The sequence below is a fragment of the Tursiops truncatus genome, chromosome 20 (assembly GCF_011762595.2).
Source record: "Tursiops truncatus isolate mTurTru1 chromosome 20, mTurTru1.mat.Y, whole genome shotgun sequence".
Classification (NCBI taxonomy): domain Eukaryota; kingdom Metazoa; phylum Chordata; class Mammalia; order Artiodactyla; family Delphinidae; genus Tursiops; species Tursiops truncatus.
The window spans coordinates 42,055,301-42,079,724 of record NC_047053.1 but is presented as its reverse complement, the minus strand read 5'-3'; the positions used below and the strand labels follow the sequence as shown (position 1 = coordinate 42,079,724).

Genomic DNA, 24,424 nt, shown 5'->3' with positions numbered 1-24,424 from the left:
CATCTCCATCTCCAACAACCAGAGGGCAATCTTGAAGTTGTCCATCTCCCTCAGGCCACAAGTGCAGGAGCCCCTGGGTCTCCACCCTGCAGGCTGGAAAGGCTGGCAGGTGAACTCCTTCCACCTGTGGCTACAGCCTCTCAGATGCCAACTCTGTGGCTTATTGCCTGAAGTGCGGCCTAAACCTCCCTCCTTCCCATCAGCTCACTCCATTAGTTCAGTTACCTGCACCGGTGAAGCTCCACGTGCCTGTCAGTGTTGGCAGCTGGCGGCCGAGCCAAGGATCCCGAGCTTGCTGGCTCAGCCCCACCCCCTCTCTTGGGAGGGCAGGTGCCATCACACCATTCAAACTTTTCTTTCTGCAGCCTCTGCCTTCTATATCCCTAAGGACACTAGAAACTGCACTTCCTGGGGCATCCATGTGTAGTCTCTGTGCCACACACTTAACCTGCATCGTCCTCCTCAACATGCACCCCCCATTCTATGGGTGAGAAAACGGAGGATGACATACATAAAGAATCAGAGAGAAGCCTGTTCATTTCTCCACTCAAAGACTATTGATTAAGTACTTAACCATGTGCCAGTCGCTGTTCTAGGCACCAGGGACAGACAGACACAGGAGGAGATAGATAATGAATGTCAAGTAATGATAACTGCTCTGGAGAAAAATAGAGCAGAGTCAGGGGATGCAGAGTGATGGCGGAGCTGCTTTAAAAGGGTAGCCAGGGGTTCTCTCTCTGAGGAGGTGATAGTTGTTCAGAAACAACACCTGAAGCCCACGCACCTAGAGCCCGTGCTCCACAACGAGAGAAGCCACCGCAATGAGAAGCCTGTGCACCGGAATGAAGAGTAGCCCCCGCTCGCCGCAACTAGAGAAAGCCTGCATGCAACAACAAAGACCCAACGCAGCCAAAACTAAATAAATAAAAATAAATTTTTTTAAAATTTATTTAAAAAAAACCTTTGGGAGAAGAACATTCCAGGAGGAGGGAACAATGCATGGCAAGGCACTGCAGTGGGCATGAGCTTGGAGTGTCTGAGGAGCAGCAGGAAGGCCGGTGGCCAGGACAGAGTGAGGGAGAGGGAGAGAAGCGGGTGAGTGCAGAGGGGGGCCAGACCGTGTCGGGTCTTGTGCGAGTCAGGGTAAGCCAGCTGCTGTAACACATAGTAACCCAAGTTTTAATGGCTCAACACAATAAAGGTTCATTTTTTATGGCTTGGGCAACAGCTCAGTTATTGTCTTCAGAGTTGGAGTAGAGGGTGTTTGTTCCACACGCCCAGGGATCCAGGTGCCTCCTATCTTGGGGCTCTATCAACTTCTCAGAGTCCTCATTGGATCCCCCATATCTAGCTGGCAGATGCTCCCAGGGATGGGATGCAGCATGTGCACCACAGCACACGGGGAGTGGGGGGCCGAGAGTAGGTGGGAGACCTGCAGCTAGAAGCCAGCAGCCTGGATTCTGGTCTCATCGATGATGACCTTGCCGTGTGACTGCGGGACCCTCATCTGCCTTCTCTGGGTGTCACTGTTCTAGGTGGTAAGTTTCGGGGGTGGGTGGCTGTTGGACCTGATGACATTCTGTGATCTGAGCTGCTGAGGAAAGAAACCTTGTTAGATCCTCAGGCAGGAAAGCAGGACTCTACTCCCAGCCCAGGCTAGCCCAGAAGCGAGCAGAGAGAAGAGCCAGCTTTAGGATGGATAGAGGCAGGAGATGGTCCCAGCCACTCTGGACAGGGGCTATGAAGGAGGCCGCTGCAGCGGGGCAAAAGCAGCTCATTGCACATGTCTACAGCAGTGTATACCAGCCTGCTCGGGGCAGAGGGGGTCCTCACCCTGGGAGGACTTCCCGGAGTGAGAATTCCTCTGGTTGGGAATGAGTGAAGCCCTGGGCAGACAGAGAACCATCTGGGCTCATTTCCACCCATGCACTCATTTCCTTCCTCATCCATCCTTTCCCGGAAGAAGATAGGGCTGTGATTGGGACCCAAGCTCAGGCTCATCCAGCCTCCCTTCTCTCCCTGGTGCTAGCCATCTCCCATCGTGGTGCATTCCGACTCCACACCCCCTGCTCCCAGGACTGAGCTCCTGCTGCCTTCTTTGGTCTAGAGAATCACAGCTTCTCATAAAACTGCAACATCCCCTCGAGGTGCTTCTGTTGTATCCCAGGACACACAACCCCATCACAGGCTCTCAAATCCAGCTTCTGATCCCTCTCCATGAGTAAATGTACCCACCTGGTCACAGCAGTCAAGTCAAAACCCCATGTCATGGTTCCCTGGAGGGAGGGGCCCTGTGTCACCAGAAGGAACATGAGACAGGGCCTCTGGGAGCCAACAGGCCTGGAGAGGCCATTGGGGTTTCTGGCTTCCGTTCCATTTCTGCCCATCTTCCAGGCAGCCTGGGCAGCTGGCTCACTGAAGGCCAGCCTCTTAACTCATAGGCTGACTGCCTCTCTCTGACCACACCTTTCATCAATTCCAGGCCAGCCCCGGCCAGGCAAGGGCCTCCCAGCTGGCCTTGAGCTCCTCACCCACCCACTCCTTTCCAATCTCCGCAAGGAACCCTCTCTGCAGCTTTGATTTTGGTTCCTCTTCCAAGAAGCCTCTTCTGGGTCTGTCTCTTCTTCCCCAGAGAGTGGTGCCAGGAGGCTTTTTTTATCCCTTGCTCTGAGATTCTCTGCTACCCCTCCTCTTCCTCCAGAAAGCCTTACCTGAGTAAGGGAGAGAAAGGAAAAAGGAGTCACACGTAACTGCCCGGCACCATCGCGTCTTCTCTGCTGGGCGCTCCATGTCAGGACCAGAGGGGGCAAGCGGCGTACCACCCACACCACCACTGAAACATCTTCCTTTTGCGAATCAGTCAAGCTCTTTCTAAAGTTTATACAGAAAAATCACCAAGCAAGAATAGGCAGAAACCTAAAAGAGAACAGTGAGGGGGCTCATACCGACGGGATATTTAAAACAGTGTAAAGTTATGGTGAGTAAAACAACATAAATAGACAAACAGATCAATGGAACAGGAAAAAATAACCCAACTCTATCAGGAAAACAAATAGCAACAGCAATTTTGTATGTGGTGAAGATCGTGTTTCAAATTACTGGAGATGAGATGGATTATTTATTATATAGCATGGAACAACTGGAAAAAAATTTAGATCCCTGTCTCACACCTTATACTAAAATAAATGTCATATCCATCAAAGGCGTAAACAGAAAAAAAGAAAATGACACCAGAAAAATAATATTGAGATTTTAAACGTTAACTTGGAGGTAGGAAGACCTTTAAAATGTGATACAATACCTAGAAGTCATAAAGAGACGGTTGATAAGTTGGACTATATAAAAGTCAAGAATTTCTGCCATGGGAAAGAATACCACAAGCAAACAACAAGCTGGCATCTCTTAGCACCAGGCAAAGGGGTCGTTTTCTTAATATGTAAAGATTCCTCCAAATCCATAAGAAAAAGGAACAGCACTCCAGATGCAAAGTTAGCAAGTGAAGAGTATAAACAGACAGTTCACAAGGAAGGAAGAACAAACAGCTCTCAGACACATGAAAAGATGCTCAACTTTGCTCATGAAAGAAAAGCAAGTTAGGCTACAAGGAGACAGCACTTTTTTCACCTATCAAATCAGCAAAGATAAAAAATATTTGTTAACACACTTTTATATTGCTATATAAAAGAGTGTAAATTGGTACAATCTCTGAAGAAGGCAATTTGACCCTAACAAAATTAAAAATTCATATGCCCTCTGACCCAGAAATTCTGCTCCCAAATATTTATCTCACAGATTAAGCATAGAAGTGGGTACTTGCAGGGCTGTTGTGTTGAAGCACCTCTTGTAAAACAAAAGGTTAGAAAATGATTTAAATTGTTAATAGAGGATTTACTAAATGAATTGTCCATAATATGGAATACCAGCAACTGTCTCAAAACTGTTTAAAAAATGTGGCTACTCTGTGCCAAACTGGAAAGATTTTCAAGACAAGTAAACTAGAAAAATCAAGGGGCAAAAGAATGTGTATAATATGTTACCTTTTCTGGGAGAACAAGAGTAATTTTCTCCTACATGCACTGATTGACATAGACCGTCTCTGGAAGGATCTGTAAGAAAGTGGAGTGGTGGCTGCCTGTGGGGCGGGCCTAAGTGTGTGAACTGAAGGTGGCACTTTTCAGAGGAAACCGTTTTTGTAAGTTTTGGATTTTGTTCTGATTCTAACAAATAAAATCATTGAAAACAAAACCAAACCCAGTTCTTTCCATAGTCTAACAGCTTTCCTGTCATGATTGACCCTTATTTCTTGCTCATCATGTGTTGGTCTTCTTATTTCAAAGGCCACTCTGGGGTCTTCCCTGGTGGTCGAGTGGTTAAGACTCCGCACTCCCAAAGCAGGGGGCGTGGGTTAGATTCTTGGTCAGGGAACTAGATCCCTCATGCCACAACTAAAAGAGCCCGCATGCCAACTAAAGATCCTACGTTACCATGAGGCAGCTAAGACCTGGCGCAGCCAAATAAATAAATATTAAAAAAACAACAACAAAAAAAACCCCCACTCTGATGGTTGGTGCCCATTACTCTCAACAGCAAAAGCAAAAAAAACCAAAACATTTCCCGTGGGACCCCACCCACCTCTCGGAAATTAATGAAAAAGTCTAGCTGCCCCTCCCACCACCCCAGCCCTAGCAAATTCCAAACCCCCAGCTGTTTCAAAGCATGGGCAAAGCCAAGGCCTGGACAGATTCGATTCCTTGGTATGTGTGTCTGGGGTGGGATGGTCTGCGGGGAATGAAGGGAATCTAACCACATGGGCGTGAATTTTCCCAGCTGAGAAGTACCTCATCCCCAGTAGAAAATGGGAACATTTCCCAGGGAGCATGTGATTGCCCCAAGGCATCTGGCAAAGTTCCTGTTTGACCTGGAAAGTCATTCCTCCTTCCAACCATCATGTCCTAATCCCTTGCTTCACCAGCCAGCCCAGGCTGGGGTGCAGGGTGGCACCAGAGGGAGGGGAGCACACAGAGAGGCAGCGTGGCCCTGCTTGGAACAGCAGCCTGGGGGAGCCACAAGGAGTTTAGAAACGGCTGATGGTTCCCATGCCTGACTGAGCAACAGAATCACTGGGGGGAAACATTCAAAAATACAGATTCCCGGGAACTATACTCAATATTTTATAATAATCTATGAGGGAAAAGAATCTGAAAAAAAAAGATACATAGGTATGTATAACTGAATCACCTGCTGTACACCTGAAACTAACACAACATTGTAAATCAGCTATACTTCATTAAAAAAAAACACCCTTTCATCTTTAAAAAATAAAATAAAAAGTAAAAAAATAGGGACTTCTCTGGTGGCGCAGTGGTTAAGAATCTGCCTGCCAATGCAGGGTACACGGGTTCGATCCCTGGTCTGGGAAGATCCCACATGCCGCGGAGCAACTAAGCCCGTGCACCACAACTACTGAGCCTGTGCTCTAGAGCCCGCGAGCCACAACTACTGAGTCTGTTTTCTAGAGACCGTGCGCCACAACTACTGAAGCTCGCGCGCCTAGAGCCCGTGCTCCACAGCAAGAGAAGCCACTGCAGTGAGAAGCCCACGCACTGCAATGAAGAGTAGCCCTTGCTCGCCGCAACTGGAGAGAAAAGCCTGCGTGCAGCAACGAAGACCCAATGCAGCCAATAAATAAAGTAAATAAATAAAATTTTTAAAAAGTAAAATACAGTTTCCCAGGCCCCCTCCCCCCCTAGTGAAGCAGATCTTCCAGAGGATGGGGCCAGGAATTTGTATTTTAAAATATTTTTCTAGATGATTCCGATGCAGCCCACCGTCCAAGATGTGCTGACTGGGCCCCCAATCTAGGCCAAACCATTTATGGGACAGGTGGGGAAACTGAGTCACATAGAGTAGTAATTCGCCAAGGTCACCCAGAGAGCTGGTAGAGCGTCACCCACAGTCGAGCTTGTGCTGTGTGAACGTTCAGCACAGAAGTGTCCGGGAACTGATGGACTGCAGTCTCACTTAAGACCAGCACCATGTATCAGCAGGGTGGGAGGTGGCCTGGCTGAGGTGTGACTGCAGGGACTCTCAACTCCAAAACCCTTAGAGGAGCAGAAAGAGGAGTTCACATTTCATGAGCATCCACTCTGTGCCACGCACTGTGCTGCACCACCTTGCCCCCAGTGTTCGTGTACCGATCACCACCACAGGCAGGCGTTCACACCCATTGTACAGAGGAGGAAGTTGAGGCTGAGTAATGCCAAGAACTTGTGAAGGCCCGGAGCCAGTGAGGCATGGAGCTTGTTGTCAACCCCGAGGTCTGTGGCTCTGAACTCAGTCTTTTCACGGCCCGACTGCTTTTCCCCAGATGGGGCTCTCAGATGGGATCCCACCTTGGACACCCAGGAGGCATTTGTTCCTTCGTTGACACAGAGTGGCTTCCCAGGGCTGTGAGCAAGGGTTGAAGCCACACAGAGCTGGGCTCAGCGCCTCTTATTTGCTGTGTGACTTTGGGCAGGTTACTTAACGTCCCTGAGTCTCCATTTCCTCGTGTGTAAAAGAGGTATAAGTTCAGCTAGTCCATAGGTTATTGGGAGAAGTCATTTCGTCATCAAAGTATAATGATATCTGACAATTCTTGAGCTCTTCTGATGTGCCAGTCACTGCACCGAGCGCTTTATAAGCATTACTTCCTTTTGCCCCCACAACAGCCCTAAATGCCAGTGCTATTACTGCCTCATTTGATTTATGAGAAAACCGAGACTCAGAGAGGTTAAGTAATTTGTCCAAGGTCACACAGCAGAGTTGGGACTCAAGCCCAGAAATGGAGCTCTTAGCCACCACACTTTGAACTACATTTCAGTGCCATGCCTGGCACAAATGAATGCGGAGCCAATCCTAACTATTAGTAATATTAATATCCCGCCTCTGTCCTCAGAACAGAGAGCAAAGTTCGGGGTAAGAGGATATTAGTGAGGACATGTGGGAGAGGAGAACATATCTTAGCCCCTAGGAGGCTGATGTAGGTCACTGTGGCCCAGTTACTGATGTGAAAATAGGAGGTCTGTGCTAAAAAAAAAAAAAAAAGTCGCGTGGTCCCTGCTTCAGCAAAACACTCCTCTTGCCTTGTTTTGTCCCTGCCTGGTGAGATTCTATTTCCAGTTCCCTTTTGAAGAGTGATCAAGTCACTTAGGTGAGAGCCTGGCCACGTTATGAACACCAGGTGTAGCTGGGCTGACCCAGTCTGGCCTCGGGTAGCGAAGGCAAGTGTGAAATTGGCAGAGGGCTGAGAAATCCAGACTGTCACTCACTGCCCAGCGCTTAATTGCTTTAATTAAGGTTCAGGACTGCAGGTCAAAGGAACACATGATCATGGTTAAGGGGTGTAAACAGGGTCTTAAATCAATTTGTGATTAGGACTTCTCTGTTACTGACATCAGCTATTGGGTCTTTAGCTTGTGATGAATGCATTCCTGGAGAAGAGCTTTGTCCTAAAGGAGGCTCCGGGGCAGAGTGGGGGTCTTGGGAAAGCTGTTTGGAGAAGGTGTGACTTGCACACAGTCATGAAAAAAGATATGTGGGGATGGCAAAGAAGAAAGAAAGAGGAAAACTAGTTTAGTGCCTACTGTGCACCAGGTTCATTTACATTCAGAACTCTGGATCATCCTCCCAATAATACTTGGAGATAAGTATGTGCTCCCCATTCTGCAGATGAGAAAACTGAGGCCCACAGCTGGCTCTAAATCTGGCCCGAGGTCACAGGGCTAAATAAGCAGCAAAGATGGAACAGAAAGAAGATTAGCCAAGCGCCTCCCATGTCCGCCAAGTGCTTTGCCACTAATGTTTTCACAAACGTAATATTTAGGAAAACCCTACAGCACGGGTGTGCTTCTCACCATTTTACAGAAGAGAAAACTGAAAACCAGAGTGTTTAAGGGGCTTGCTGGTGAGTGGTCTATGTTACAGTAAAATTCACGTTTTTTCCCGGTACCTCGGAGTCTCAGATTGCAAAGAATCCACAAATCTGTAGTGTATTAAACAACGACAGAATAAATACTACAGCTTTCCTGTTTGTGATTTTCAAATGTTTGTAAACTGCTGTTATATTGGAGAAAAACAAATCAATTTTAAAGGGTAACAAATTCAGAGTTGCTTTTTTAACACTGTGTCCCTCCCCCCAATCTGGTCCCAATCGATGGTGACCAGAATAAAACTGCTGAACCTTGGGGGTCTGAGACATGGGTTGATGATGTAAAAGGGCTTTCATAATGGAAAAAGTTGGGGGAACTTGCTTTGCCCTCTTCGGTAGGAGCATGTCTGGGAGGAAAGTGGGTACTCTTCCAGGGGAATGCATCTGACAATGGGGGGCCTGGACAAAGGGGCAAGGAGATACTTCTTCAACAAGGGGGTGGAGGCAGAGGGGCTGGGAAGGTGTATTCACTTTTCTGTGATGATGCTGATTCTGTGACAAACCACCCCCCAGATCTCAGCGTCTTATAACAATGAGCTCATGAGTCTGCAGGCCGGCTGTGGTGGGATTCAGCTCTGCCCCACCTGTCTCTCGTCCCGGGACCCAGGTTGAAGGAGCAGTGGCTGCACGAGGCATGCTCTTCTCAGGGTGCAGGGCTGGAGCCCAAGAGGCCAAGCCATCCAAGCAAGCACAGTTAAGACCTCTGCTTGGATGAGCTACAATCTATCGGCAAAGCCACAGTCAGCAGGGCAGGGCAGTATCCTCGGCTGCACAGTGACGCCGGGAGAATGATATATGTTGAACGTAACACAGTATTCCATAAAGCGTGACTCTGCCTACAGCCACCTGGGCGGGAAGGTCTGGAGGACCATTCTAGGGGAGCAGGTCCCAAGAAGCCAGAATTTAAAATCTGCAGTAGTTTTAGACCTGGACACCCGTGGCCATCACCTAACAAATGTCGGGGATGGAGGCCATTTGGGGCCCTTTGCTGCACCTGATTCTGAACCTGCTCTGCCCTTTGAGTTGTGGCTTCAGGCTTGGAGCCCCAGGATAGCTCAGCCAGTCCCGATCCAAGACTGTCTCCTGCCTCCTGCCCATCTCCGGGGATTGCTCCCCAGCCAACTCGTAAAACATTCATTTCCCCTAATTCAAATATTTTCACCCATTAGAAGACTTGTTAATATTGTGTTTTAAGAAGCATTTAAAAGAAATTGTTCTCTGCTCTGGCTGGAGCCGTAGTTCGTAAATTATTGATTTCTGCCTTCAGAAGATGAGGATTCTCTTCCTTCTTGAACAGAAAAGATATTGCCCTGGCTGGGGTCTCAAGAGAGGCAAGTGGGAGCCGGTGCAGGAAGAGGCTCTTCACCCCCACCCAGGGCAAGGGAAGGAAGAAACATGCCCCGTTCTGTCCACCCTAAACGGGGTTCCAGTTCCTGGCTTTTCTCACCCTGGTTTGGGCAATGGGCCTGGCAGAATTCCTGCACTGCCTCTGGCCAGCTGTGTTACCCTGGGCCAGCTGCTTGGTGTCTCTGGGTTGTAGGCAATGTCCCTGTAAATATATAGAATAGTGCTGCCTGCAGCTCAGGGCTGTAGGGAAGTGAGGAACGAATGAGATGATGCCTGAAGGAGTCACCATTACCCCCCAGGTCCTAGTAAGTGTACTTTTCTTCCTCCTTCCTGGGGCTTTAAGTTCCATCAGAGCAGGGCACCCTGCACCTGCAGGCACCACATGCAGGCTCTGAAATCAGTGCTGGACTGTGCCTAGAGCAGGAAAAATTTCCAACCTGGGTTCGCCAGGGAGGCCCTCTGTGCTGCCTAGAGGCCCCCGCAGCGCAAGCCAGCAGTGCCCTTGAGCCTGGCTTGTTCACCCAGAGGTAGGAATGACCTTGATGAGGGTGTCTCTGAAGTGTGGGAGCCAGCGCAGCCCGCAGTGCTCAGTGCCAGGGTGGGAGCCTCTGTGCAGTCTGCCTTCTCCATGCCAGCCTTTGCCCCATCCTGTCATCCGCAGGGGGTCTATTAGCATCTCTCAACTTTTGCAAGGCATGGTAAATCAGTCTCCCTGTATGGCAGTATTCACTGGAGACCAGAGAAAGGGATGTGGAGATATGGAAAAAGGCAGCTCAGAGCCCCAGGGAGCAGGGCTGGGGAGCACGTTGAGCTGGATCTGCTCGAGCCCAGAGGAGGAATCTGGGCATTTGACCCACTTTCCCTGCCATTGGCCATAGTCTGGGGTTCAGGCAGGGGGAGGTGGCAATGGGGGAAATGGGTGGCAATGGAGTCCCTGGCAGTGAAGGGCATGCACACTGGACACCAGGCTCTGGCCCAGCTTTGCTTCTCCCTGAGTAGACCAGTGCTTGGGCACACCCAGAAAGCCAGAATCAGAGCATCTTAGCCCCTGAGTGGAGAGACCTGGGAAGCCTGGAGTTTCTCAAGACAGTGACCCAGGTGCTCAGTAAATCATTCCTAAATATCAGGTGCAAAAGCTTTGAATGTTGTGATGTAAGTTAGGACAGACGCGAGGGTATCCCTGCAATGCCATTTTTGGTCATCGTTCTGATGAGCTTTTTGGAGAGGGGGATAAGGGTTTGTGTTACTACAACCCCTGGAGTAGTCCTGGAGTAGCCAGAGCGAGAGGCAAGCATGTGCACTCGTGGGTGGAAAAAGATAGACTGAAAGTCATTGATCTGGTTCAACCTCCCCAGTTGAGTGAAGAAACCCAGACAAGGTAAAATGTTTGGACAAAATCACACAGCAAGTTAGGACCCAAATTCCTATCCAATTCCTCTTCTGCTTCATCATTCTTGAAGAGCCGTAAGAGAGAAGGAGAGGAGGGCTGGGATCAAGGGGACGGAGAGACTAAGGAAGTATTCTGGCAGGAGATGGGGCAGAACTGAGCTTTGAAGGACGGGTGGATTTCAATCAGTGGAGAAGAGCCCGGCGGGGAGACGGCATGTGCAGAAGTGGGCAGGGCAGAGGTAGACATTGAGGGTTCGTGAGTGAGTAATGCGACAATGAAGGTAAAGCTTAAAGTTCAGGCAGGGTCACTCTGGGAAGGGCCTTGTTTCCTTTTCCTAGGATCTACCCTGGGAGCCCTGCCTGCAAAGTGGTATTGAGGACTTGTACTCAGCCCCAGCCACTTGGCCTTCTCTGCCCGACTGCCTTTCTAAATCAATTCTCCCCGCCCCCTGACATGAAAGGGGAAGCCATACACCCGCCAGCCATGTGCCATGTGACTTTGCCCCCCCTCCAGGCCACAGGGGCTTGGATGAGCGGTGGATGAGTGACTGCTTCATCCATGGTCTGATTCAAGGGCACCAGAAATGCGCTCTCTTGAGAACATCACTGAGACACACAGAAACTATGGTCAGGAATGTGGACTGCAACCAAAAAGCTGTAACACAGGGAGAAGGCAGGGGCAGTTAAAATAGCTCTGTGCAAAGTGAATAGTCTGCTGGGCCCCAGGAGAATGGCTGGAGTCTCAGACCTTCCAGCTCAGCCTCTGAGGCCCATTTCTGCTGCCCTGAGGTTGCCTGTTTTCTTTGCCAAACAGCAACACACCCAGGCAGTCAGTGAGTTACAGCTCCTGGTAACAAGCATGCCTTAAGTAGAACACAGCTCAGCCAGGGCAACCAGCCTTAGAAGTTGTGGCCCCAGCAGAAGCTACCCTAGTCCCCTGCATCTTGAATTAGCATCAGTGGTCCAGTGGGTAAGACTCCGCGCTCCCAATGCAGGGGGTCCGGGCTTGATCCCTGGTCGGGGAACTAGATCCCACATGCATGCCACAACTAAGAGTCCGCATGCCACAACTAAGAGTCCGCATGCCGCAACTAAGAAGTTCAGATGCCACAACGAAGACCCAGTGCAGCCAAAATAAATAAATAAAATAATAAATAAATAAATATTTTTTAAAAAAAGACTTTAAAAGAAACGATCTCCATAGAGGCCCTGCTGCTCTCCCACCCCAAATGGCTGTTCCCCTTGGCCTTTGCCACTGTTGTTCCCTGTACACTTAGAGCCCAGCTCAAGACTCACTTCCCCCAAGAAATCTCTAATTACACCATCCTCACCTGACGACACCATCACTAAGCCCCAGACAAAATGGTAGCGCCAGAATGAGAGGGGCCGTGAGAGGCAGCCCTTTATAATTTACAACATGCTCTTACTTCCATCGCAGGGCCTGAGTTTCACAGCTACTTGGGAGGATGCGGGGAGCTGCCTTATCTTCTCTTTACTGCTGGTGGGGAACAGGGCTGGGGCTCAAGCCCAGCTCTCCCAAATCCCATTCTGAGACCTTGTCCACTTCATCTCCTACAGTGGGTAACTCACTGCTGGGCATATAACTTGTCCTAAGAGCGCTCAGAATTGTCTTTGTTAATTCACTAATTCAACTAAGATTTATGGAGCACTTTCTTCATGCCAGGTGCTTTTCTAGATACAGGAGATACTGCCATGACTAAAACCGACAAAAATCCCTACCCTTGTGAACCCTGCATTCTAGTGGAAGGAGGTATCCAATAAACATAAGAAATAAGTCTAAGATACAGCATGTTAGATGGTGATAAGTAATAATGGGGAAAAAATAAAGTAGAAAAGGAGGATAGAAAATGCTGGGTGTGGGGTGACATTTTAAAATAGTGTGATCAGTGAAGCCTTACTGAGAAGGTGAAATATGAACAAATATTTAAAAGAGGTAAGGGGGGCTTCCCTGGTGGCGCAGTGGTTGAGAGTCCGCCTGCCGATGCAGGGGACACGGGTTCGTGCCCCGGTCGGGGAGGATCCCACATGCCGCGGAGCGGCTGGGCCCGTGAGCCATGGCCGCTGAGCCTGCGCGTCCGGAGCCTGTGCTCAGCAACGGGAGAGGCCACAACAGTGAGAGGCCCGCGTACCGCAAAAAAAAAAAAAAAAAAAGAGGTAAGGGAACTGGCCACCCAGATATATTGGGGGTGGGAGGGGAGCCTTCCATTTGAAGGGAATGGCATGTGCAAAGGCCCTGAGGCAGGTGATTGCCAGTCCTGCGTGGCTTGTAGCAATACCCCCTGCTCTTTTTCCTTGTATAGTTTGGCCTCTTCAGTTTATTTTGTCCTGCTTCTCCTTTCAAGGTGCTGGCCACAGAAGGAAGGCAACATCTTATAGTAGCCAAGATAATATTCCTAGCCCTATTTTCCAAAAAGAGAGTCCCAGACAGGCTATTGCTATGTCCAGTGACTAAGACAGACCCTTAAGAGTCTTTTTCCATGGCAGACTCTGCTCCAAAACTCAGGCCAGGACACTGGCCACTAGCTCCATCTTCTTCTGATGGATGTGCACCCAGTTCAGTAGCTTGGGGGTCATTGGCTACAGATTCCCTGAAACTTCTGTTCACCAACCTCACTGACTAAGAAGGACTAAAGAGATGAAGACAAAATACACAGGGAAGCACCAAAGAATGCAGATGGGACAAGATCAGGAAGACAATGCCATATACACGAGTGACCTCAAGAGAGACCTGAGAATGTCAAGCCATCAGTGGGTACCCCCACTCCAACACCCCTGAGTTTCCATATTTCCTTGAGCAGGTAAGAATGTGCAAACCCCTTGCCTTCACCCACACTGTATTCCCTTCCCTGAGTCATATTCTCTTCGTCATCTACTCCCACTCAGAGTGACTCACTCATGTCAACAGACCCTGCATGCTTTCCCTACCCTTCCTGCAGTTCCCAAGACTGGCCCCTGGTGCATATGGGGCTGGAGGGGGCAGGGAGTGGGGAGATTCAGCATTGGCTCCAGTGTTGATGCTGCTGGGCAGGGAGCAAGAGGGAGACCTGGAAATGAAGTCTCTGGAGCCCCCGAAAGGGAAGGCTCATGGATTTCTGCTAAAGGCAGAAAGTAGGGGAAAAGTAGGGAAAAGCAGGGTAGAAACTAGGGCCGGAGGCAGTAAGTCAGAGATGGCTGGATTTACATGACTGGTGCAGTCCCGCTGCCCATCCAGATATGGCTGACTTTCCTCTGAGAAGGGCTTAGACTCTCTCCCAGGTACCCCTCCCAGCATTTCTTCTCCTGTCCCTAGCCATACCAAATGTGGCAGAATTTTCAGGGATGTCTAGGGGACGCAGAATCCACTGGGACAGCAGTTGAGAATAATGAAACTGATGGACTGAAGAGAAAAATATTCCATTTCTCTTCCCCAACCCAGTATTTACCAAACATTGAAGCCCCATTCTCTTTTTTCCTGGCAGGGAAGCAATTACACAGCCTGACAGCCAGTCCCTGGGGTCTGGGCTGAGTTGGAGCTAATTACTAATAAACATTGAACTAATACTCTGGACCAAATTAAAACTAATTTGGATCAAACCAAAATGACTCAAATGAATTCCATCTCCATGGTCTCCTCCACATATATTCACACACTCACACCAACTTATGTCTGAGCCCTAAAGTCTCCCCAAATTTGGGAGTCCCAGGACAAAAACCCAACCCACAGAGACATGGCATCAGGACCAACATCTCTCTCATTCTTATTGGAGCAACTCTAGATTCCAGCATGCAAGGCCCTGGTCGTCTGCCCACCCCACAGTCCTGCACCTCACCGGACACATCTCACACTCTCTTCAATCCTTTTTAAAGACATAACTAAGAAACCAATCATATGTTTACATTTCAAACGTAGCATTAGCACTTAAATTTAAACTGCACTGCTGCAGCCCTCTGGAGCCCACTCAGCTGTCCTGCTCCCCAAACACATTCAACTTGCCAATGACTGCTTCTGTCTTTACAATGTATGAGGACCCCCATCTCTCTGCAAATCCTGATTCAGTGCCTCTTCTGAAAGCTTCTATGAAGAAACCTTCTTGGGGAATCCTTGTCATGCACTGAATCAGGGTTTATGTCTTATCCCACATTCCCACCTGCACAAGCCTCCTCTTGGCATTACTTAGTCCCTTCCTGAAGCCTTGAGAGTGAAACCTTTGTCTGGAGGGGTGAAGATCTATTCTTTCTTCTCTATTTTCTCCTTCCAAGGTGATGAGGCTTTGGGGCTGGTCATACCCACTGCCTTTTCTCTTGAGAGTTAATAGAAATTAAAAAGGGTCTTGCCAGTGAGCCTGGCTCTGGTTAAGGTTTCAGGAAAGAGACGGGTGTAGGGTTCCTTTAGGGTCCGTGTTATCTAACCCAGCTCCACTGGTAAGAAACCAAATAAAATTGAAAGCAACAGTCCCATATGAGAATAAAGAGTATGCCCGTGGATGGAAACTTTCCCGAGTGTTAGCTGTCAGGAAGTTAAGACTTCAGGGAGTGAGCTCGATGAACGGGTTCCATACATGTCCAAGGTGAGTAACGACCTAGCCAACATTTTCCGATTCACAGACTACAAGGATGAACCAGCAGGAACACTGCTCAACCAACCAGTCAATTCCTCTAGTTTAAAGGAGAAACTGAGACCAATAGACGTGCGACCTGCCCCTCATTCAGCAAGTTAGTCAGGGATCAGTGTTTTGGTCTGACGAGATACCAACTTTTCCAATTCCAGTGATAGAGCTAAAGCAATTCCTTTCCTCTGTGAGTAGTAGACCTTCACAAAGATACAGTCTGGATGAAGACATGGGCAAGGTGCCTCCTCCTATCCCTCCTGCAAATGAGTGGGGAAGGCAGGGAGGTCCCTAGCTAAAGAGGGAGTCCCAAGTTGCAGCCTCTCCCCGTTCAAGGCAAGGGAGGGCACATGCTGAGGGTGGAGAAGGGGGACGGGCACTGTCGCCATGGGCCCAGGTCCTGAGAATGCTGCGGGCAGAGGAGGGACTGAGGAGGGACAGCACTCTCTCAGCAGTGACCTTCTGGAGCCTCCTGCTGAGAGGGAGAGCTGGGCGTGACTATGACAAGCAGGGCTTGAGACCATGGCCATGCAGTCTGGGGCTGGGCACCCAGACAAAAATTGCCCACCGATCCTTTTTGTATTTTTATATAAATTTATTTATTTTTGGCTGCATTGGGTCTTCGTTGCTGCGTGTGGGCTTCCTCTAGTTGCGGCGAGCGGGCTTCTCATTGCGGTGGCTTCTCTTGTTGCGGAACCCGGGCTACAGCCTCGCGGGCTTCAATGGTTGTGGCACGTGGGCTCAGTAGTTGTGGCTCGTGGGCTGTAGAGCACAGGCTCAGTAGTTGTGGCACACGGGCTTAGTTGCTCCGTGGCATGTGGGATCTTCCCAGACTAGGGCTCGAACCTGTGTCCCCTGCATTGGCAGGCGGATTCTTTTTTTTTTTTTTTTTTTCGGTAGGCGGGCCTCTCACTGCTGTGGCCTCTCCAGTTGCGGAGCACAGGCTCCGGATGTGCAGGCTCAGCGACCATGGCCCACGGGCCCAGCCGCTCCGCAGCACGTGGGATCCTCCCAGACCGGGTCACGAACCCGCGTCCCCTGCATCGGCAAGTAGAGTCCCAACCACTGCGCCACCAGGGAAGTCCCTGCCTACCAATCCTTTTTAAAGACATAACTAAGAAACCAATCATATGTTTACATTTCAAACGTAGCATTAGCACTTAAATTTAAACTGCACTGCTGCAGTTAGATCAACTGATTTTATATCCAAGACCTTTAGGCTTTAAATACTCTAGGGAATGATATGGTGACTAAAGAAAGAACATTTCATTATAAAGTGCGGTTCCCCCCCCTTAAAGGGCATAGTTCCTAAAACAGGGCTTGTCTCAGGGATCCCTTTAACAAGATGGCCAGAGCCCTTCCCCCTGTGCAGTTTTCTGAGACCCATCATTATATGGACTGTTTAGGATTAATCCTGTGTGTTCTCACATGCGTGTTTTATTGTCTCCAGCTTGATTAAAAGACTGTTTATGGCAGGAACTGGGTTCCCTGTGTCCCTTGGGTTCTTCATAGTGCACAGCTGAGTGCCGATCCGTGAATAGAAGCTCAGCGGCTAATTATTTCTGCGATTGTTGTTCAGCACCATGGACAGAACCTCTCCTCTCTTCCTCCTTTTCCCAGGCTGTTTGATTTCTTTCAAGACAAAGCCTCCAGCTGCCTGCTTGAGGGCCAGCTCCCCTCAAACACGCCTTTCTCCTGGGGGGACTGCACCGGGAGCCAGAAGCCACACCATGCCAGGTGGGAGAAGAAAACGTGGGAGAAGGACCCTGGAAAGGAAGGGATTTCACTACATTTCTTGCTGTGCTTAGAATGAGAAGACCACCTGAATTTTGTGTCCCAGCCAGAGCCACAGTCCCCAAGCACCCCCAAGAGCTGCAAATACCCATCTCAATAGTGCCCAACATGGTCTGTAGTCACGGGGTTATAGGCCAACAGAACACCTGGCCACCTGGGGTGACGCTGGGATAGAGCCTGGGCTGGCCTGAGCTGGGGAGACCCTTGGCTGGGCAGAAGACGGACGGGATGAAGAACACATTTGGGATGCAGATAAGGAGAGAGTCAAAGGCTGATTGGGAAGGCAACCTCAGTCATTGAAGTCGGCAAAGCCCTGGGCAGGGGACAAGACAAGGGGCCAGCAGCTGAGGCCTGCAGGGACAATTCAGAGAAGATTCGAAGTGGAAAGTGCTGGCAGGTTCAAGACAAAGGTTGCAAATAATACTATGGGGCTGGGAGTTTCCTCTGGCTTTTTGATATTAGCTGTGGGGTGGAGATGGGTCACCACTTTAAAGAAAGGGTGTCAGGCTTCCCTGGTGGCGCAGTGGTTGAGAGTCCGCCTGCCGATGCAGGGGACTCGGGTTCGTGCCCCGGTCCGGGAAGATCCCACGAGCCGCGGAGCGGCTGGGCCCGTGAGCCATGGCCGCTGAGCCTGCACGTCCGGAGCCTGTGCTCCGCAACGGGAGAGGCCACAACAGTGAGAGGCCTGCGTACCACAAAAAAACAAACAAAAAAAAAGAAGGGGTGCCAGTGTGACACATCACATGGCAGGAGAAAGATAGAATTTTCAGTGGGCAATAATCCAGCACCCAGTAGAGGTCAGATACTACCATTCTAAAGCTGGAATTAGTAAATTTGGTAATCCATGATCATTTCAAAAATGCGTTTGCTTACTGCATCTCCACTGTGGTGGATGCTCCACAGGCTGAGATAAAACAAATACAACCAGCACAACACACACACCAACTCCATTAAATTTATTGCCTCTGCTCCTCCTTTCACATTCTGCCTGCCCTTCAAGGCCCACTTGGAACCCTTCCTCATTCAGGAAGACTTCTAGGACTCGAGTTAGCCTGGGTGCCAAGCATTTGTTTGCTGAATGGATGAATGGATGGCCCTGGTGAGCATGGAATCTGGTGATTCTCAATTTTTTTGTATTGTCTTATAATAGGTTACCTGGGAAACAGACTCTGAAATGGAGATTTGTAAATTTCAATAAATTTACACATCGGAAACTTACTGAAAGTACTTCTGGCAGCAACACCTGGGAGCGAGGGCTGGGGAGGAGAGTGAACAAAGTGGGACTGGGCAGAGAGAGGAGTTGAGCTGGGCTGAAGCTTCAACAAAATTCTCAGCCAGTTCTACAGGGAGCTCTGGAGCTGGACACTTCTGAGTTGTCCTGTGCTGAGGCAAAAGCGATGGGTATTTACATCCCCACATTCAGAGCTGGATGCCGGCTGCCCCCAGGAAGCAGGAAGGTGGCATGACCTTGAGTGAGACGGCTGTTTCGGCTGAGGGCAAGTCCTGGAGAGGGACTCAGCTGACAGGCATCTGCCAGCACTCCCAACAGCTAGAGGAATGAAGACCTTGGTCCTGAAGAAGAGATCAGGGTGACACCTCACATCAGCCACTACATGGACCAACAACTTGGACCAACGGTTTGGACCACACTGGGTGGAGGGCACATACCAGAATCCCAGGAGGAGGCATAAAGAGTTGTCCAAGATGTTCTGTTACAACCTTACCCCCACACACACAAAGGCCATCATGATTAGGAACTGCTGATCTACTCCCACCTGCCCTGAGACAAAGGAGGTGATTTGCCCAGGGACACACAGCAGGTGAGCGGCTAGCGTGAAAGGAGCCCAGGTATTTGTGGGCTGCCATTGGGGTATGAGCCGCATTTCCCAAGTGAGCACCAAAAAAGTGGCACCCATGCCGCACCTGCTGCTCAGCCTCTGTAATGATAAAAGCCTGGCACACACCTGGTCCAGAGAAGATGGAGATGTGGTTGGCAGGTGGAGGTGGGAGAGGAGGTGCGTATGTCAATACGTGCATGTGGAACTGGATTGGTTTTTAAAAGCAGTTATCATGTATGGATATGACCTTTGTGCTGTGTATACGTGACTTAACCTGAAGAACAAATCCTCTGATTCTTAATTAACCTTTTCATTTGAACCCCTTGACCAAGAAGCAAATGGAGGCTGGTGAACTGGAAATGACAGCCTCACCTCCCCCATGCCCCAACCTGGCCAGCCACCTAGGCTGGTAATTACCTTGGCCAAAGCTGGGAACTTTTTACAGGCTGATGAACAGATGAGCTCCTGCTAATAGCTGTGATAACCACAAAGCCCGGTCCTACCCTCCTCTCTTTCCTGATTACCTTCTGTGAAAACACAGAGCAGACGGTAAGAATATTTCTCTCTCTCTCTCCACCTCTCCCTCCCCTTTCCCTCTCCCTCTCTCTCATTTCCTCCTTTTAATAAAAAGGAGATCATATAGGCTGAGGATCAGGAGAAATAGCATAAGGAAGGGAGACGTTTGCCTGCAGAAGGCTCTCCCCTCAGGAAAACCAGATGCTTCGGCGATGTCCTTTAGCAGACCTGGTGAACGGCTGATGTTTCTGGAGAGTGCCCCGGAGGTGTCAGCAAGGTCTTTAGCCCTCAGGGCTCCCAGCAGAACTGAGCAAGGAGCAGCAGGGAAGAAAGGGAAAAATCGATGGGACAAAGAAAGGGATAGGAAGAGAAGGATGGGAGAAGGATGCAAGAGAGGAAGCAAAGGTTAGATACAGGGTATTATAGGGGGTCTGGGCATAGAAGACATGTCCTAACAGTGGCCCGGGTCTCTGCCACATCCCCCTGAGTTGGCTCGTTGTTTCTGCCTGGACTGTCTTCCCTGTGTCACTCACCTCAAAATAATTATATTTTATAGTGATTCTATAATGGTGGAATCACATAAGAGCGCTTACTCTGGGCCAGGCCTGTGCTGAGCACTTTGTGCGTGCCATCACGAGTGACGCTCAAGAAGCCCTACGAGGTAGACACCATTCTTCCCATTTTGCAGGTGAAGGAGCTAAAGCACAGAGAGGTTAAGAAACGTGCCCAGGGTTCACACAGCTAGTTCGAGATGGGGTCAGGCTTTGGAGCCAGGCAATCTGACTCTAGAGCCTAGCCCTTAATCATTCTGCCCAATTCCACCCAATTCCAATCCCCCAGAGCTCTGGGTACATTTCCTGTACCCAGATGTGCCTGATGTAACAGAAAGAGCGTTAAATTTGAGCCCCAGCTCTGCCCTCACCCAGCTGTGCAACTGTGAGCCAGTTAACCTGCTTGTGCCTCAGCTTTCTCATCTATGAAACGGGTATGAGAATACACATCCCACTTACTGCACAGTACAGGTGCAGGGATCGAGTGAGGTTATATTTGTGAAGGCTCTATGAAGCCCCCAAGGGCCTTGCGTTTGTCCACTTCCACTTTGTGAGCTCCTGCCAGGACCACGGATGATCCTTGCATGGCTTATCTGAGCCCCTCTCACATGTGGTGGGCGCTCAGGAATTGTATGCTTCCTGTTGAGCAAATGAAGAAAGAAACAGAACACCCAAATCCTCTCTCCTTCCTCCTCCTGCCTCTCCTTCCTCTGCCTCCTGACCCCCTGGTCCCCTCTCCTCTCTCCTTCCTCTCTTCCCCTTCCCCTTCCTTCCTCCTCCTCCTTTTTCTCCTCCCCAAACCCCAGGCCGGCCCAGTATTCACATTCTAATGGGAAGACATCTGCCCTCTCTTTCCGATCCATCCCACGCTTTGCTTTGAGACCAAATTTTCGAAAGTACAACTGAGACCCCATCACAACCTGCTCAAAATCCAAAGTGCTCCGAGGAGAAAGTCTGAGCTTCTGAGCCTCTGCAGTCGGGCCCCACCTCTCTTTCTTGGCCTTGTTTCTCAAGACTTTTTTCCAGGATATTCCAGTCCTCACTCGCTTCTACTGTCAGTTTCTTCACCTGTAATAACATCATAGGTAATGAGCTAACGGTGCCTGACACATGGTTAGCGCTCAATAAATGTAATCAAGATGTTCAGTGAGGGCTTGCTCTGCTGTCTTGGAATCTCGCCTGAGGCCCCAAGGCTGAGGACTTCAGGTGTGAAGTGCCCACACGTTCTGAAGGGAGGTGCCGAGCCACCTGGGTAGGACTCGTTAAGACCGGCCCCATGCTGGTTCTACAATGCTTGCCCCTTATACATTTCGGCCCATGTGGAAGAGAAGGCTAGAGATGGAGGTGATGGGAGGGAGGTGGGTTTTTTCAGACTCCTCGGCTAATGGTGAGAGCTGGGGTAACCACGGACCCACCTGTCTCCATCTCCCCAAGCCAAGTGAGGGCACTCCATTGGCCAGACACGACTGTGGACCTGGAATCAAAGATATCTTGGAAAAACTTGACCTGTGACCTCCCCTCCCCGCCAGAGCTGAGAAAATATAGAGACTAGGGCCCAACTCGCCCCTGAAAAAGTCTAAAGTCAAGAGACCAACTGGAGCAGACTGTGTCAATTAAGAGACCATTGAGCAGGGAACAACCCCCACCTGCTGGGTTTAGTGGGGCAAAGATGCCAAGTTTCTCCGAGGACCAGGTGGATGCAGGGGGAGGTGGATGGACAGGACCTGTGTTGAGACGGCGCACCCAAGAGGCCCCAAGGACCGTCTCCTGGGGCAGGGGGGCAGCCCTGGCAGGAGGAGGCTATGTGAGTGACGAGGGGAGGAGCTTCTGGGGAGTCACAGAGTGGTCAAGGACCATACCTCACCCAGGGTGGTAGGATCGCTGGTTACTGTTTATTTATATTATCTTTTCCAGCACTAATTCTCAAACCTCCTCGAGAGGAGTGCTCCAGGTTAGACTAATATCCCACTATCTTCCCCCACACAGAGTGCATTTCCCTTTGCTTATATTCTTTCCCCTGCCTGGAATGCCCATTCCACTCATGTCTACCACTTAAAATACAATCAGTTTCTTCAAGGCCAGGTTCAGTCTTGCTCCCCTGATGAAGCCCTCGCTGATCTGGCCACCTAGATACCTGTCCTTTCTTTGAATTTGCTACTTACAGTAGCCATAGCTAGTTGCCTATGCCAGTATCCGCTGTCTTCTTATTTAAAAACAAAACCTCTTAGTTTTAACTGGGCACATGGCCACTCAGGATAAAGACTGATTTTCATAGCCTCCTTTGCTGCTAGGTATAGCCAATTAGATATAAACAGCAGTATTTAGAGCCAGCTTCTAAGAAACTTCCTTAAAAGTCTGCCGGTGTGTGTCCTTTAGCCCTGTTCTTCTTTGTTCCTTTATCCTTTAACATGCCTGGAATGCAGATGTAAGGTAGGGAGCTTAGCAGCCATTTTGGACCATGAGATGACCTTGGGGAACGGGAGCTATATGCAAGGATGATGGAGCAAAAGGAGAAGTATGGGTTCTTGACACTATGGGGCTACACTACAAGTTCTGGACTGCCTACCTATGCATTTTAAAAGAGAGAGAGACATACTTCTATCCTGTTTAGGCCACTATTATTTTCAGTTTCTTATAGGAAGCAGCCAAACCCAATCCTAATTGATATACTGCCTAAATTACACACAAGCTAACACGGGTGAAAGTACCCAAAATAGTAAGTCCCATATGACAGCATCTCAGTCAATCTCTTTTCTCTCCTAACCTGTGACATCTCTGATATCATAGATTTACACAGTCTTTATACTGTCAATCAACTATGCATAGGTTTGTGTATCTCCAACTGTCTAAATATAGCTCCTATTATATAGTGCTTTTCAAAGTTATTTTCCTCCCGAGCTTCTTTAATCCTTCAAAGAATACATTACTTTTAACATATCTTACAGATGTGGTTCTGCAGGCTCCAGGGGAACTGAAGCAGGTCAGGTACCCAGGTCTGCTCTCTCCAGGTCCACTGCTGTTCCTCCTACCTCATCCCTACAGCCACTAGAACTAAGCTTCTTGATTTATTGTCATGTTTTTTCCATTACAATGAATGTGAACATTCTCTGGTATGCACACAGTAGGTGTTCAATAAATATATTATATGAAACCCCAAGAAGTTAAGTAATGCATCCAAGCGAGTTTCCGAGATATATCTCAACCAGGGGCTGGCAAACTGGCCTGCAGGCAAATCTGGCCCACAGTCTGTTTTTGTAAAGCCCATGAGCTAAGAATGGTTTTTATATTTTTAAATGGTTATGGAAAAAGGAGAAGGAGAAGAAGAAAAGGGGGCAGGGGCAGGGGAAGGAAGAGGACAGGAACATGTAACAGAGACCACAGACATCCTGCAAAGCTTAAAGTTATCTGGCCCTTTACAGGAAAATTTTGCTGCCCCTGGGCTACTCCATCCTCGTGCAGCTAGATGTTTTATCCACTAGCAGCGCCTTCACCAGCTGCTGTCCCCTGAGAGACGCGATGCCCAGAGAGCTTGGAGATCCCGCACAGAGAGCCTGTGGGGTTGATCTTCAGCCCTCTTGTGCCGGCCCCGGACGGAACCCCCAGGCCCTCCCACTCTCCGCAGCACCACCTCCTTTGGGATAGATGGGGATGAATGTTCTATCCCCCTCAACCACCCTAAGACTTGGAAACCTTTCTGATTCACTGGTCAAATACTCAAGCCCAATTTATTGAAAATTCATTGGCTTTTTTCCTGTAAAAAGAATAAATAAGCAAACCTCCGTGGCTGAGGCTATAAACTGAAGTGTGAAAGCCCAAACAGGCTGAAACCATCACAGGAAAAACCCTCAGCTCCACAGCATTTCTATTTCCAAAACTACCAGCCCTCTAGAAAGGAGACTGAACGAGGTTGCCATTTCCAGTACCCCTGGCAGCATGTCCCCCATCAGATCCCTCAGTTATCCACTCAGTAGATGTTTCAGTGGTTAAGAGAACGGGGTTTGAAGTCAGACGATTTTTACCAGCTGTGTGGCCTTAGCTGGAGCACTTAACCTCTCTGAGCCTCGGTTTCCTCATCTGTAAAATAAGAATATTCACATTTACCTAGTAGGATATGCAAAGCACTCAACAGAGTACCTAGCCCTGGAGTGCCCACTAAATGGAAGGTATGTATGTGATATTGTTACACTGACCAGCCCTCACTCTTTCTCCCCTCCGTCTTCCAACTCTCTTCTTTATTTCTCCCTCTTAATCACTCCTCAGTTACATGCGAAACCCCATCCTGGAAAGCAGTCCAACCTACCTCTCTAACTTGGCCCTCTCCTTTCTGGTCATGCCCCCAGCCTTGGCACCAAGTCTTCCTTAAGCTGGCTCAGACCATCATCCTCCACGCCTCCTGCCAGGGGTCTCTCCATT

At 49.4% G+C, this 24,424-nt stretch overlaps 1 protein-coding gene across 2 annotated transcripts in view; it reads right to left on the bottom strand.

Annotated features, from left to right (window-relative positions):
- The window catches only part of LOC101331038 (ADP-ribosylation factor 2), a 102,991-nt gene that overhangs the window by 4,056 nt on the left and 74,511 nt on the right, over nucleotides 1–24,424 (bottom strand). Inside the window, exon 5 of one of the 2 annotated variants that reach the window (XM_033846449.2) lies at nucleotides 20,854–21,079. The exons of the other annotated variant lie outside the window; for it this stretch is intronic. Coding sequence (XP_033702340.1) covers nucleotides 20,936–21,079 — 144 coding nt within the window. The 3' untranslated portion in view covers nucleotides 20,854–20,935. Of the gene's footprint in view, nucleotides 1–20,853; nucleotides 21,080–24,424 lie in introns of those variants that run through there. 2 annotated transcript variants of the gene reach the window in all.